The following is a 15,883-nucleotide window of genomic DNA, read 5'->3' as shown; positions in this document are numbered from 1 at the left end:
ACTGATGTTTGGTGATTGCCAGGCTCACAGTCAGCATTCCAGATCATCCCAAAAGTGAGGTTAGCGCTCTCTTCTGGACAGTCAAGTTCTTCCACATCTCAGCAAACCATTTCTTTATGGACCTCACTTGGGGGCACTGTCATGCTGAAACAGAACGGTCCTACCCTAAACCTCTGCCATAAAACTAAGCATGCAAAAATTTAGAAGCTCACTGTAAACTGTAGCATTAAAATTTCCCTTCACTGCAACTAAGTGGCTCAGCCCAAACCTTGAATAACAGCAGCTAGCATTCTCCTGACATCTGCCGATCCAGGACTCAACCGTCAGACAGTGCCAGATGGTGAAGTATGAATAATCACTTCAGAGAATGTTTCTGCTGCTCCACAGTCTAATATCCATGCTCTTTACACCACTTCTGCCAGTGCATGGCATTGCACATGGTGGTCTTATGCTTGTAAGACTTTAACAAACTGCTCTCAACAAAGAGTTCTTGTGCTGACATAGCCTCCAGAGGCAGTTTGGAGTTGTGAGTTCTGAATCTGAAGACAGGAAACTTTATGTGTTATGTGCTAGCATTCAGCAGTCCCGCTCTGTGAGCCTGTGTGGTCTACTGCTTTGCAGCTGAGGTGCTGTTATGTTTTAACTTTACAATAACATCACTGACAGTTGACTGGTGCAGAACTAGCAGGGCAGAACTATGATGAACTGACTAGCATCCTATGAGAGTACCACTTTAAGAGACACTGGGCTTTTCTGTATGATCCATTTTACTGCCAGTGTTTGTCTATGGAGATTGCATGGCTGCATGCTTGATTTTATACAAGTGCTACCAAGGAGTGTAGCTGAAAACACTATAGCCCCTTATTAGAATATTTAGTAGCTATCAGTCTAAAAGTCTGATGACAATGTGTGTGGATCGTAATCAGAGTTCTGCAGTTACACAATTATTCAACTGGTCATGTAAAAACCATACTCCGATCTAGAAATTCCAGTAAGACATCTGACAAAGAAAGCTGTATTTTAGCTCAGGAATCAGATTTCTCAATGCATGCCAACTCTTATTCAGATTTCTTTTGGATTTCTCAGTCTGTGCATGTGCGGAGCAGACTGCTGTACCAAAAATAAGCAAGTAGTGTGGCTGCAAGGTGGCAGCCAAACACTTTTGGAGCAACGCTGAAACCAATTACATTCTCAACGAAATTAAGGATTTAAATATTCTTCATCTTCTAGATAATATATGTTGTTTTTTAGGTAAAGTGGCGTGATATTTAAATAAAAAAAATCCATGGCATGAAGTTTGAGTTTTACATTACATTTACGTCACATCTTCTTTTGTGAGCTTACTGGCTGTTTGCAAAGTAGAAATCTGATTACTCTCTGACTCACGTAGACCCAGAGTTTTCACGTTATCTGATTACTCAAGTGCATGTAAACGTGTTGATCGGATTACTGACAAAATATGATTTTCTGCAGTTATCGGATTATCAAGTGCATTCAAACACACTCACTGCATTTAATAAAATTGACAAAGCAAACTGAGTGAACGTGAACTGAACAGTGATGCTCAGTTTATTTACCTTTTACACATGCATGTGTTGCAGGCTTTACTTTGGAATAAGTTTGTGCTAAATCTAGGTCTATTTTCTCTTAGCCTATACAGTCCTGTCTGGCTAGCTTTCTAATCATTAGACGTATGTACCACAAAGGCTTAAATGTATGTCTATGGTCTGTGTACATGAAACATTTTTCTCAGAGTTAATGTTAATGCACCAAAAAAGTGATGTATTTAATTTAGTTCATACATTTACTCATCAATGAATAAAATTCCATGCCATACAAGAACCTAAGTGAAGCCCAGGAGACAATCCAGCTCCTAGTAGCAGACTGCAAGATCCTAGCAAGAACAGCATACACCAAGAGGCACAATCAAATGGCAGGCATCTTATACAGCAACATCTGCAATAAATATGGGATAGACACTCCACATGGGAGGAACCACAGTTAGTGGTAAAAAACAGCTACAGTCCTGTGGCTCTTTCAGATCCAGACAGAGAAACAATAGCAACAGCAAACTAACCAGACAAAATGATAATAGTTAAGAAGCAGTGGGGATAGATGTGGCAAACTCAAGTGATGGGCCATCAGAAAGAAGGACTAAAAGAAGGTGGCGACAGAAAGAGAAGTTAAACTGAATGCATAAGGTTAAAACCAAGGTGACAGAAAACTAAGCTGAAGAGAATCTCCAACAGGCTCCATCAGTAACAACATCTCATTCCAGAGACAATTTTAAGGACTGTGTTTGAACAACACTGCACCACAAGCTGCAACTCTCAGGCTACTCAGAGGAGACTCGAATCTGAGGAAGAATACCACCCACAGGGAAAGAGGGTGAGACATCCATTTTTAAAAATGTTATACACAGTACTGTACAAAGTCAGAGACCACCCTTCATTTATTGCCCAGTGAAAATGGCTATTAAGTACAAGTTATCTTTCACATCTTTCACATTTAACAGAAAATTACACAGAAGCCGCAACAACTAAATGTAACATCCTGTGTTTAGTGTGTCCACCCTTTTCCTTTATTACAGCTTCCAGTTGTTTTTGGGAGACTTGCTTTCATTGTTTTCAGGAAATATTTTTAATGCGTCTTCAATTTTAGAAGTTGCATTTTCTGCTTTACACATGAGATCTGGATTGGTCTGGGGTGGTCGGTCCATTGTTCTGAGAACACCAGCAGCTTTTTTGCTTGATTTGCCAGATTTTGTCTGTTTCCTTTTCTCAGTAACAGCTTTTGACAGCTACCCATCCTTTCAGACTCATAGTGCTGAGTTGTCTTCTCACAGTGGAAGGATGGACAGAAACACCTGTCAATTTTCGACCAGAAACAAGAGTGGAGCTTGATTTTCTCCTCGCTCTCTAAGATGAAAGCTTTAAGTACTGTTTATCTGATATTGATGCTTTTGATGGTCTACCAGGTGTTGTTAGGAGCCCCATTTTCTTTGTATCTTCTAATCATATTTGGAATTCCAGTTTTGGAAGCACCTGTTTTTTTTTATCACTTTTTCACAATTTTTCCTTGCTTCTTGCTTCCTTGCATCTTATAATTAAAACTTTTTGAACAAATCTGTATAATTAAATAGATAAACATATGAATATTTAAATCGATACCGTCGATTTAAATATTTGTATATCAAAATATATCAAAACCTCCTAACTTTTTGCCATAATTTATTTTTTCACACCAGCTGCCTTCTTGCACTAAACAGCATGTTCATTACTTCTCCACAGAGCTGACTCCTTTGTTTGAAAACTTGAGAACCCACAGACACCCCTCCTTTGTGTGCAGTGCGCTGAAGTGGAGCCATGTTCGGGGCGGGTCACAAGCAGTTCTGGAAGGCCACCATCTATTCATGCAGGGAAAGGAAGAGTCTCCATGACAACAGTGGTTATCTGTATCCTCCATGGGTTTCCTGTGGAGGTGTGGCATTCTGCAGCAGGGGTTGTGATGATATTTTTCGCTCAGTATAACACCCACAGCCTTAAGAGGCTAACCAGTTTACTGGGCTATTAGCCATGTTGAGATGGCACTGAGGGGGCAGGAGCAGAGGCAGGCCGCAGAAGGGCTATCAGGGCCATGGCTGAATGTTTGGTTTCTCTGCTTTGCGCTGCCTCTGGTGGCCTCAAACCCTTCACTTGAACCAGAGGCCAAATCCGACAGCTTCGGGAGACATTTCCTGGGTTTGGATAAATGCAATGCCTGTGTGGGCACCTCCATATGCAAGAAGTTTTTAAAAGAGCAGATAAGGTAAGAGTTTTGATATAGTAAACAATGTTGGCTGCATTCAGTTAAGGGCACTTTATTTATTTAACTTTGAGTCAAAATGGCCATTCGGTAAAGTTCTTTTTTATTGCCAGGAAAAAAGCAGAGAACATACTTAACGGGAAATTACAGAGAAGCCTCAACAACTAAATATGATGGCGTGCATTTCATGTGTCCATTCTTTGCCTTTGTCATGGCTTCAATATTTTTTCTGGAGAAAATCTGAAGGATAGTTTTCCATGTTTCTTGAAAACTTCTCCAAAGTTCAGTCTTCAGTGCTTCTCACGAACTGTAATGATCAAGGTTTGAGTTCCAGGATGGATACAGTAACCCTTTCATATAGTAAACGATGGTGTGTTGGGTGCATTTAGTTGTGGACATTTGAAATGTGGGTAATCTGCAGTTTTTTGTCTTTCTTTGCCAAAGATTATGTTTAAAACAACAGTAAGGTATCTCAAAAGTGGCAGGGCAACCAATAAATACTCTAGAACTGAAGGTGTACTGCTTATCATCAACACAGATCAAATGCAGTTAGTCTCCACCCAACCAGATTGCCCCTGATTACTAAGTACACAATCTTCTTAATCTATCTTAAGATAGGTTTGCTTGAGTAATAGTTAGAGGCAATGACATGACAAGTGATTATAAAGAGAGTAAAAAAAAATTCTGAAATTGTTTAAGTAATGGAAAGTCTAATCGCAACTTTATTTGTTTTTGCAACAGATTTGAAAGGTGGCTGTCCTCTCAGCATAATCTACCCTCAGCCAACAGTACATTCTATGAAGGGAACTACACAGATGACTCGGAGAGCTGGAGGCCTGTGGTGCTGTCCCGCCTGGTGTCCCCCCACCTGCATGACTTGGCTGACAAAAGTATTTGCAAGTCAGCAGGCAAAAGGAAATCCTGTAGCATTGAGGCTGTTCTGAGAGCTACACAGCGCTTCCAGAACTGGACACAGTCCAATCTGCTGCTGCCCAGCATGGTGCAGGTGTGTCTCTGCCCTGAACACTGCGCTATTAACTTCAATATACAGGCCTTGGTTACAGCAGCTTCAGCTCCAGTCTTTTAAACTCATGTTTTCTTTTTACTTCAAGAGGGGTTGAACAGTAGCTTCAATATGCAAAAATATCTCCTCATAAGAATTCGCACCTAAATATGCAATAGCAATAGAAATGGTTGGTTTTACACAGTCAGAGAACCTGCACGCTTCTCTGTGTTATAATAGGGTATATTAACAATTAGATAAGTTCTACCATGGTCAATTTTTCCAAGCAGGTTTCATAGTTTTTATTGCTCAAAATAAAACCTATTATCTTGCCAGTCGCTTTATGAATGGGAAATTTGAGAAGAAAAAAAAAAACTATCACAGCCAGTCACATCATCTAGATTTAAACCTACTTTAATTTCAACTATTAACTTCCGCAACAACAAATATCATTATGTAACATTAACCTCAGCCGTAGACAGAGTGATCTTACAGAGAACCAGTGGTCAACCCTCCATGCTCCAATATTACTTCAAAACAAATCTTTTTCAATTTCCATTCAAAGTTAAGAATGTCTTTTTTCCCTTCTCTTGCACACTTAATATACAGGGATTTGATGTGACAGTGTCGATATGAGTAAAACCAAGATTTTTGTCATTTTGCTTATTTGCTCATATCTGCATATTTGCTTATTAGCAAATAATTATTATCGTAATTAATTATTGGGGGTGGTGGGAGGGGGTACATGAATGAGTTGTGATTATTGGCAGGGTTGTAACCTCTCCATCTTCCCCAGAATTTACAGCTATGTGAATAGCTGTGTTTTACATGGAGAGCTGCTCTGAATAGTTTTGGAAAGTTTGTGCTTTCATATTCTGTTCTGTCTGCAGGGTCTGACCCCTCCAATGCTGCGCTGTCCATCTCAGAGGCTGCTGGACCGAATCGTGCGCCGCTATTTTGAGGTGGTCGATGTGGGCAGTGTGCAGATGAAGCACTTCACCACTAAGGACAGACTCCGCCTTCTCTACACCCTGGCTGTCAATCAGCAGCCTCTTATATTACAGGTATACAGCAGTGTCAACCCACTTGATGTTACCAGAATTGAATACCTCTGCAGCAAATAGACAAGAGCATTATACTCTATGTAAAAGCCTATAAGGCTTTATATTTGTAAGCACACTGTCAGAAAATGGCAAGTCTAGAATTACAAACAATGTAAATGTACCTTCAAAGATACAACAATAGTCTTTAAGGTGTAGTTGCATACCTTGAATGAATTTACAGGTCCACTGTGTTCACTTTCCCAAAAGGTGAGGTACATACTTATACATATTCATAACCTTTTAAAACAGCAAATAAAATAAAAAGCTGAGGTCAGGACGGGGCGTATGGAGTTAATTAGAGATCAGTTTGCACATTAATGAGCATCTGTACTGGGTCAATATTAGCAGATAATGCTGTATTGGATATCAGAGGAAAAAAGAATGACTCCCATCCAATCCTGTAACAAATCTATCCTGAAACAGCATTCACTGACATGGTGAGATGTGATGTTATCTGAGTATTTCTTCCTGTGAGGTAGTAGAGTGCCTGAATAGTGAATATATGATCGCCTACTTTTAGATGCTATTATAAGGGAAGTGATTCAATTAAGTTAGTACGTTTTAAGTTTGTTTTTTAAAAGAGAAATACAGTGTCAGTATTGGCCAACACTCAAGATTTCAAAACTGTCTGTGGACAAAGTATTGGGACACCTACACATTACACCTACAGGAGCTTTGATGACATCCCATTCTGAATCCATCAAGGCATTAATACGGAGCTGGTCCCCCCTTGCAGCTATAATAGCTTCCACTCTCTGGGAAGCTTTCTACAGGAGTGTGTCTGTGGGAATCCACTCACCCAATCATGCCTTTATGGACCTTGCTTTGTGCACTGGGGCACAGTCATGCTGGAACATGAGCGCCATTTGTCACTCTACAGAGTACGTCTACCGCTACAGTCCAGTGAAGGCGTGCTTTACATCAGTCCATCTGAGGCCTGGCATTGTGCTTGGTGATGTAAGGCTTGCATGCAACTGCTTGGCTATGGAAACTCATGTTGTTAAGCTCCTGCCACACACTTTTTGTGCTGATGTTAACACCCGTGGAGGTTTGGAGCACTGCAGTTATTGAGTCAGCAGAGCATTGGTGACATTTTTGCACTATGTACCTCAGCTTTCGATGACCTTGCTCTGTAACTTTCCACAGTTTGCCACTTCGTGGCTGAGTTGCTATTGCTCCTAAACGCTTCCACTTTTTAATAATAACACTCACACTTGATCGAGGAATATCTAGGAGCAAAGAAATTTCGCAAACTGAGCTCTTCAGAACAACCGATTCTTTCACAAATGTGTGTAAAGGCAGTTTGCATGGCTAGGTGCTTGATTTTATACACCTGTGGCAATGGGGCTGAAAAAACACCTGAATTCCATGATTAAGAGGTGTGTCCCAGTACTTTTGCCCATAGTGTATTCCATCAGATAAGAAACAACAATAACACTCTAAAAACTTTATTTCCATTTTATGAGTTAAGACCATGCGTTCAACATGTGGTGGTAGTATGATAGAGGTCTGATTGAGGGAGGGGGGGAGAATTCTGAGAACTTGGGCTGGAGTTCTGGGCAGCTTCTGCCTGTAGCTAGAAGGCCAGATCCCCCCTCATAGCTGTAGTAGGACTGATGCAGGACTGATGAACGGGGAGGAGATGGGGTGGCGGTGGGGATTGTGAACACTTTGTCGCGGGAACAGAAGGTGAGGATGTTGATTTAAAGGGCATTGGATTGAAAGAAGGAGGGGTTTAGGCCATGCTCCTTCCCCCAAACTTCAGTTATAACTACATTATAAATTCTGACTCAATATACTTGTTGAGGTCTTCTTTGCGAACCAGAACAAACAGTCAGCACATAAAGCAGCTTCCTCCAGGCCTCCCATGCATCCTGTTTTTCCCCTGATTCACCTCTGCTCTCCTAGATGTTTCCAGGCATGGAGGGCTGGCCATTCCCCCGCTATCACGGCTCTTGTGGCAGGCTGATGGTGTGGGCAGGCTCCAGGCCTTTGAAGAAGCTATACTCATCCCCGCTGGCACAGCGGGCGGACGCAGCCTACCAACTCCTCCACATCACCCAGAGCCTGGCCTCCAACAGCCTCCGCTTCAACCTCTACTACACCACGGCTTCAGAAGACATGTTCGGCACCGTGGAGGATGGCAGGCTTCTCATCATGGATGCCAGCACCATCGGAATCATCGACTTGCAGGAGGGTGAGGCTTTTTAAAGTGATAGTTTAACCGAGGTGACATGAGTAATAAGAAGTGAATGCACCTTAAGCTGATCTGTATGGTTTAGTTCAAGAAAAAGCCACTTGGTGCAAAAACCTAGTAGTTCTGAACACATTTGCTTACATTCTCACTTCAATATGGCAAGCCAAGCACATCAGGGATTCAAACCAGTGACTCCCAGCAACTGGATCGGTTGAAATGTTTGTCTGAATGTGGGTTAAAGAGAAATTTACACAGTTTTTCAGTCATTGAGATTCATCCAATTCAACCAATCAGAAGTCATTCTGATTGGTTTGATACAAATAATGCACAAATAATACAAAGAAACACTCTTTAACAAAGACAATGGTTCCGTACAGAATCATGGCCACTAAAAGAAGCATTTACATGCTCAAAGAGCTCTTTATATTGTGAAATGGTCCTTTAGATTGATGGAGAATGTGTTGTATATGAATAGCACAAAAAAGGGTTCTTCTATTGTTATGATGTCAAGTCTCTAACAATAGAACCCCACTTTTTGGTGCTATATACGTAGATCCATATATAGCATATTCTCCATCTATCTGAAGAACCATTTCACCATGCAAGGAGCCGTTTAAGCATACAATTGGTCTTTTTAAAAATCTTTTTTTTTTTTAGACTGTAGATTTGAAAATAGCTCTGTGAATGACTGTTTATATTTAAATTCATTTCAATTCAAGTTTATTTGTATAGTGCTTTTTACAACAATGTTCTGACAAAGCAGCTTTACAGAAGTTTGAAAACACACAGTTACAACATATATCCTCCAGTGAGCAAGCCAGAGGCGACGGTGGCAAGGAAAAACTCCCTCAGTCTGGAGGAAGAAACCTTGGGAGGAACCAAGACTCACAAGGGGAGACCCATCCTCCTCTGGTCAACTCCTCCTCGGGTTTACAATTTAATAAGCTAAATACCAAATAGAAGCTAAGAGGATCTCTGTTTGAAGACTGGATGGTAAAGCTTTAGAAACTGCACTGGTAGAGACAGGTTCTGACGGAGTCTTTAGGAAAAGTGGGAGTGAGCTGAAACGGTCCCATCCTATCTCAATGCTGGTACATCTGAATGGCACAGTGATGTAATTGAGGGTGTTGCAAAACTAGCTTAAAAATTCTCATCGTCTTACATGGTACCTTTTAGGAGAGAATATAGACAAAATTACAGTTAAATCCAGTTTTACATAAAACAAAAGAAAGTTGTTCACTTCAAAAGGATGCCTTCTAGGAGTTGAATTGGTGGAGCTGAATTTAGGAGGCAGACAACGTAGAGATGGTTCTTTGACTAAATCTGAATCTGGTGAGGGAAAACATGCTTAATGAGATCGGTCTAAGTAGGTGCAATTTAAATCTGACTACGGCATGTGTGTAAGGCAGAGGGAGCCTACAGAGCAGTTTGAAACCGCTATTTCATACTCGTTTCTTATTTTTATACTGCCGATGGGGATTTAGAAACCTGCCAAAGCTTTTGTATGTGCTTTGAATTAAAGCTCAGTTTCTAGCCAGTGTGTTTAGTTCAGTCACAGCTCACAAAAAAGCTAATGAATAAAAGCATCAGGGGACCAGGCCGGTGTCAGTGTTTGTGTTGCCTACAAGTACAGTGGCTTCGGGTTTCTGTTGTTTCCCATAGAGGCTGCACTAGCACAGTGTACCAATTGCAGTCATGCTTGTAATTTTAATGATAGAACAGTGTAATCTGTGTGGCGGTTCAGATCCAAGACGAACTCTGAATTCTCCCACACAGCCTCTGCTCCTGACATTTACACACTAATGAGTAGCCCGCTGGATCTGCTGTGCTTTTGTATTTAGGAATAAATTCATGAGTCAAATGGTTTACAGATTGGAAAGGCTTGCAAAAGTATTCATTCAGACAAACCTTTTATTTAAAAATCCTGCATTTAATAACCGTTTTATTGTATTTTTATTAATGTCATTCAGTTCGTTCATTAATCTTCAATTACTGGAGCCATTTCATGTAAGGGAGAAAATTTTCCAAAATACTTAAACTACCTTCTAGTTCTCCTCTCTCTCTCTCTCGCTCTCTGCATATATACATATGAACATTTCACCTTGGGTATTTAAACTTTTGCATATGACTATATGATTGCTAGATATCTCAATAGGTTACATGGGAAAGATTAGGGTAAAGCTCTGTTCACACTAGTTACTGCTTAATAAAGCAGTTACAGTTAATTAGCAGTTACTGGCCTCACTAAGGCTTAATAAGGGCTTTACAAGGGCATTATAGTGTCCTCCTACACTGTAGTGTTACCAGATTTAAAAGTGCCATGTGATCAAAAGGCTGAATATACATACTTTCAAAAGATGGCTTTCCAAGGGTTCTTTAGTAAAGAAAATGCATCTATATCTATAAAGAACCAGGAATGCTCAAACCAAGAACCCTTTGCATGATAAAATGGTTCTGTGCAATGTGAAAGGGTTCTTCAGATTAATGGGCAATGTATTGTATATGGTTCAATGTCAAGCACAACATTTTTGGTGCTATATAGACCCTTTTCAAAGAGGTTTTCTATAGATCCACACATTCTCCATCAATCTGATGAACTTCCACAATGCAAAAACCCTTTAATCATGCAAGGGCTCTGAGTGGTCAGGGATCTGTAGAGAGGCTTTTTCTTTACTAAAGAACCCTTGAAGAACTAGCATTTTTAATTGTGTTATTTCAAATAAGTGATTAAAAAAACTGACATTTTAGCCACATGGGTTGATTGTTCTTAAGAAATGTCTTCAGATGTTTTTGGGCAAGCTCAGAAAGTGGGAACATGTTGGGTTATAAAGTCTTATTATTATATAAGTCTTATTATTTGTTTCATAAAGTTTAGACATGTATGATTTAAGAGTATAATTACACTTTAAGAGGTTCAAGGCTTCATGGTGTACTCCTTATCCTAAAGCAGTTTGTCATCAATAATTAGAGGCTAAAAAACGCTGTTGTCAAATTTGCTTCACAAATTCAGTTCCTACAGCAAAAAAAAATTCCAAAAAAAAAAGTCTTCCATACAAGATTACAGTTTATTCAAAGTTGTTGACGTAGGCTAAAACTTTATAATACAGAACATATTGTAAAGTATTAACAACTTCTGAACCTTTATTAGGTCTAATGCAGTAAACTCCAAAGTTTCCTGTTGCTATATAAAACCCACAGGACTAAAATGCTGCCAATTAAACACTAGTTACTTGTGAATTTAAACAATTACATGCTCAATAATTTGCACGGTGAGGTCTTAACATGTTTATTACGTATTATTACCAATTTAAGTATTCAAATAAAAAAAATCTAATTGCATACCTATCCAGCTCATAAAGTGCATAGTGAATCAATCCTTTAGAAATGTCTAATTTGGTCTACATTATAGAGCAAAGAGGACACTAATGAATCTCTCGATGTGTTCCCTAAAATACAACACTGCCCAAACAACATATGGACCAGAGGAAATGTAAAATATGAAATATGGGTTAATGAAATTTTGACATCAATAACTGAATGACTAAGCCTGCAGTTCAGTGAGCTGATTAAGAATTACAATGTAACAGCCAAATACCTTCCACAGGATTCCACAGTGAAGAAAACCCACAGGCCAACCACAGGGACGTCTTCTCCTGTCTGGGCAGCTCCTGTCAGCAGACGCTTCCCTGTGAAAGTGTTCGCTCCTCTCAGAGTTTCATTCTGCTCTGCAGACATGTCCTCCCCAAGCTGCTCTCCCCTGCAGATGTGCGATCAGCCAGACTGCCCAAAAAGGCCATCATGGAGCTGGCTGTCTGTGCAGACCACTCACAGTCCGACCAAAGGATATTTAAGGCTGTCCAAACACTGCAAGACACACTACAGGCCTTAAGGCCATGCAGTAAGGATTATGGATATAGATATCCTGAGTGCAAGTACAGCGACAAGTTCTAGAGAAGCGACAACAATGGTAGACAGATGTGACTGGACAGAAATGATGGATTAAAGATGGACGTTAATGGCCACTTAAGAGCCTAGATGTTGCACCCGTTCTTCAAACCAAAGACTGCAACCTCATCAATTCAAATCACTTGCAATCAAGCTTTGCACTTGGAGTATAACTCAACCATGTCTATGCAAAGGAGAGGGAGACTCCTGTTGGTCACTGCCTTAATTCTGGAAAAGGTCTTCATAGCACACAAGATACGTGAGGACACAGTCTTGATTGAAATATATGCACGGCACACGGCTTTACTGAGGCATAAAATTGGGGCACAATTATGGAAACTGTTTTCAAAAACAGTCATTTCAGGTATGACTCTTTAATGACTCAAAAACCACCAACAATAAAAGAATCTTTGTATTTTCTGTACAATGCTTACTAGGCGGTTTTATTTATACATAAAAAACATAAAAAGAGACATGTTCAGTACGACATTGCTCCATAAAATTTAATGGCAGGTATTCTTGGGGAAAAAAAATAACAGCATTCCATCAACAAATATTTTCAAGCAATAAATATGCATTTATAAATAGTGTAAATTTACAAGATTAGAAACATAAAAAAAAAAAAAAAAAAAAAAAAAAAAAAACCTCACTCCTTAGCTATGTGCAACCCTTTTTTCTTTGTGACTTGGCTGTTTCTTTTTTCTTACTATTTAAAATAAGAAAAACAAAAGGACAAACATATAAACTGTTAAAAAAAAATTACCTTCACATTATAATTTTCCATGTTTCAGTCCTGTTGCCCAAAGAGATTTACCTAAGGAAAAACCAGCTACGCTAGTACTCATTTAGTGGAAAATATGAAGGAAATATTGTCATGTATCAGCTCATACATGAAAGAGTACAAAACAGAAAAAAAAGAAAAAAGAAAGAGAAAAGAAACTGAAAGACATCAGTAGTTTGAGTGATTTTTGCCAGTTGTGATATATACACAATTACATTACTAATTTGTCCACTTTTTGTTTATAGTTTGTGTATTTTCCTGTAAGGTGGTGCTGAGCCAGCCGAAACAGTCAGAACAGAGATGGAGCAGCGCCCCCTCCAGTCCAGCGGGGTCGATTCTCCGTACTTGGCAGGGTTGCATAGACAAACAGCTTGGAGCCAGCAGCCTTTGTGGGATTTGCTACAGAAACCAGTGGTGTGGAACTGGGTCACTTTTCCTGAATATCAGAAAGGGTTATGTTGCGTTCCAGAGGGTGATCCTCAGAACTGTTAATGTTAATGTCAAGACGTGGAGGATGGCAGAGGTGAGGCCTGTCAAGACAAGAGCAAGGGAACAAACAGAACACATTACTTAAGAGCAGAATGAGTCACCTCATCATAAAAGGCAGGACAGGCCTGGCAGAATATTTGAATGACTGAAAAAGCTGAAGGCTGACTCACCAGCGTGAACTGGTCGTAGACGTGCGTGAGGTCCTCAATCTTATACTGCTCCAAAACAACAAAGTTGTCGAGGTTAGGGCTGCCTCGGCGTGCGCAGTCTTGACAGTGCACCACATACGTCTTCCTCGAATTGCTCTCACTGGTGACAAACAGTAGGTTAAAAACCTCAACCTGCAGATGGAACGATAAAACAGAAATGAAGCAAAACCAAGCAGAACAACAAGGCTTCACGTACAGTTGTAGGCAAATGTTTGGGGCAAATAATTTTTTACTTAGAAAATCAAAACAAAAATTAAGTTAACATCCTCTACAAAATGCATTTCTGCACATTGTTATATTCAGCAAATATACAGTAATTGTATAAAGTTAAAAAACAAAAAGAAAACTGAAAATGTGAAGTGTACACACATTTTATACACATTTCCTACCCCTCCACAATGTTACATTTTTCAATATAAATATAAACCATACACTAGAAATGGTGCACAGAAAAATGCCGTATTTAAGTGTATTCCTTGTAGAGGATGTGTCTGCTTTCGAAAATCTACAAATCATGTACCCTGACCGGGGATGATCAAGACGGCAATGTTTAAAATCAAATTAAGTACTTTTCAATAACGTTTTGAGAATTCTCCATAGCAAAGATAACACTATTTCCACAGCACAACAAAGAACACACTCAAATACTTCAGGCGTTAATGTCTATTTTATTCAAACCAACTGGCTTAAAAACAGATTTTCCACTTTGATGTTACACAATTTTTACAGAGCCTTTCCAATTTATTTAACTGCTGTGCCGAACTGCCCCAAAGGATTTGAACTGGATTAGGTTTATTTTAGTGTGATCCATTAAAATATGCTGGGAATGGACGTCCCTAAATTTAGTACCTCTGAAAGTTAAAAAAAAGACTAAGACTTGAATTTAAGGCTCTATTTTAAGGCTTTATAAGACTTTTAAAGGATCTTGTATGTATATCAAGTATTTTACAATAGCTTTGAATGTGGCTCAGTCAATTAGAATTTGAACAAAGGGAGGACAATGTGGCCAAATAAATAAATTAATAAAAATAATTAAAAACGAATAATTATGATAGGCAATATGCGTCATATTTAGTTTCTCAGGTTTGATCATTCAGAAGAGGAAAAAGCACCAGTAGTGCCACATTTTAAAAATACTATTAAAAACAATGATTTTTATTTAATGTGTATAATTTTTATAGCTTTTTCTTAGTTTCACATAGTGCACTGAAGTAATTAAGTCATATCAAGCAAGTCTAATTATGCGGTCTTTTCAGCTGATTAGTGTTTTAGTACTGACTATTTATGATATGCTCAGAAAAGTACAAGTGACATGATTTATGATAATATAGTTATACTGACAATCCCTAAATAGCAATAATGGTTTTAAGACTTTACACAAGCACAGTTCTCTAGACTACGGTTTGAGACCTGCATCATACCTCACAAATGCTACAGTAATGTGCTGGCTCGTCCTTGGTCCTCCCATGCCACACCAGCTCCTTCCCCGCAGCTATCAGAGCCTCCCTCAGCATCTGACATTGCTTCAGAGTCCTCAACAAGCTGTACCTATGACCACAAAGCAACACATGAAAACAGTTAGAGCACCCTTTACAAGCGGCTTATTTTTAGCACTTTCTACAGTCTGGTAGGTTGAGCATCATATAAAGTCTTCAAAGACTTTTTCATGAAGTAAATATTTTTATACACTTTAAACGCTTCATATATACTTTATTATTTCACTACAAAACAAAAAAGGAATGACTCCGAGATGCTAATCATGGGTGTGATGCAAAGGATATGTTATGGCCCTCTGCCAGGCTGACTCACTTGATCATCTCAAAGAGCTTGTGGTCTGACACTTTGATGTTTCGGGCCAGGTTCCAGGAGAGGTGAATCATGGGAACGATGGATTTGACACTTTGGAGTTTGTTCCACTCATAGCGCTCCACTGCCAACTTATACTGATGGGCTGAGGTGAGAAGGAGGGTATGACGTTTTAAAGACCAAAAGCATAAATGAATCAATATGACTGATGTCCACCTATGTGATTTTATGGCTCCTTTAATGTTAATGGTAAAACTTATACCAAAAGTAAGCTTGTCTGGGGCTTTGCACATTTCTTTTTATTACACACAAAGTTCACCAGTGTCAAATAAATCAAAATGTATGCTTAAATAGTTACCAGTGAGAGGGCCTACATTCCAGGCTACATTATTGCACCAGCCAATGGCCTGCACCCAGTGCACGGTGCCTGTATTGAGCCAGACCAGGTCCCCCGGCCGCTGAATGAATCGGTACACTGGAACATTAGCTTCATACAAGTCTTCCAGGTTTGGCCACCATGAGCCCATCAAGAAGTTTATGTTATTC

At 39.5% G+C, this 15,883-nt stretch overlaps 2 protein-coding genes across 10 annotated transcripts in view; one reads left to right on the top strand and one right to left on the bottom strand.

The window, feature by feature from the left end:
• Positions 1 to 3,509: 3,509 nt before the first annotated feature.
• Positions 3,510 to 15,694, top strand: dipk2b (divergent protein kinase domain 2B). Of its 2 annotated transcripts, none has more exons than XM_037539647.1 (5): positions 3,510 to 3,807; positions 4,546 to 4,810; positions 5,698 to 5,871; positions 7,819 to 8,107; positions 13,079 to 15,694. In XM_037539647.1, exons 1-5 carry the CDS (start codon positions 3,584 to 3,586, stop codon positions 13,405 to 13,407), a joined length of 1,281 nt encoding a protein of 426 aa, XP_037395544.1. In that variant the 5' UTR covers positions 3,510 to 3,583; the 3' UTR covers positions 13,408 to 15,694. The 2 variants fall into 2 exon arrangements, with proteins under 2 accessions (XP_037395544.1, XP_017550726.1); XM_017695237.2 differs by lacking the exon at positions 13,079 to 15,694 and adding an exon at positions 11,712 to 12,207.
• The window catches only part of kdm6a (lysine (K)-specific demethylase 6A), a 75,630-nt gene continuing 72,157 nt past the window's right edge, over positions 12,411 to 15,883 (bottom strand). For 7 of the 8 annotated variants that reach the window (XM_017695231.2, XM_017695233.2, XM_017695232.2 and 4 more), the window contains 5 exons: positions 15,696 to 15,883; positions 15,341 to 15,482; positions 14,953 to 15,079; positions 13,493 to 13,663; positions 12,411 to 13,363 (listed from right to left, as the gene is read on the bottom strand). In XM_017695231.2, coding sequence (XP_017550720.1) covers positions 13,334 to 13,363; positions 13,493 to 13,663; positions 14,953 to 15,079; positions 15,341 to 15,482; positions 15,696 to 15,883 — 658 coding nt within the window. In that variant the 3' untranslated portion in view covers positions 12,411 to 13,333. Of the gene's footprint in view, positions 13,364 to 13,492; positions 13,664 to 14,952; positions 15,080 to 15,336; positions 15,483 to 15,695 lie in introns of those variants that run through there. The other variant, XM_037539646.1, reaches the window with a different exon arrangement.

This window comes from Pygocentrus nattereri, chromosome 6 (assembly GCF_015220715.1).
Source record: "Pygocentrus nattereri isolate fPygNat1 chromosome 6, fPygNat1.pri, whole genome shotgun sequence".
Taxonomy (NCBI): Eukaryota; Metazoa; Chordata; class Actinopteri; order Characiformes; family Serrasalmidae; genus Pygocentrus; species Pygocentrus nattereri.
This window is presented reverse-complemented; position numbering and strand designations above follow the sequence as displayed.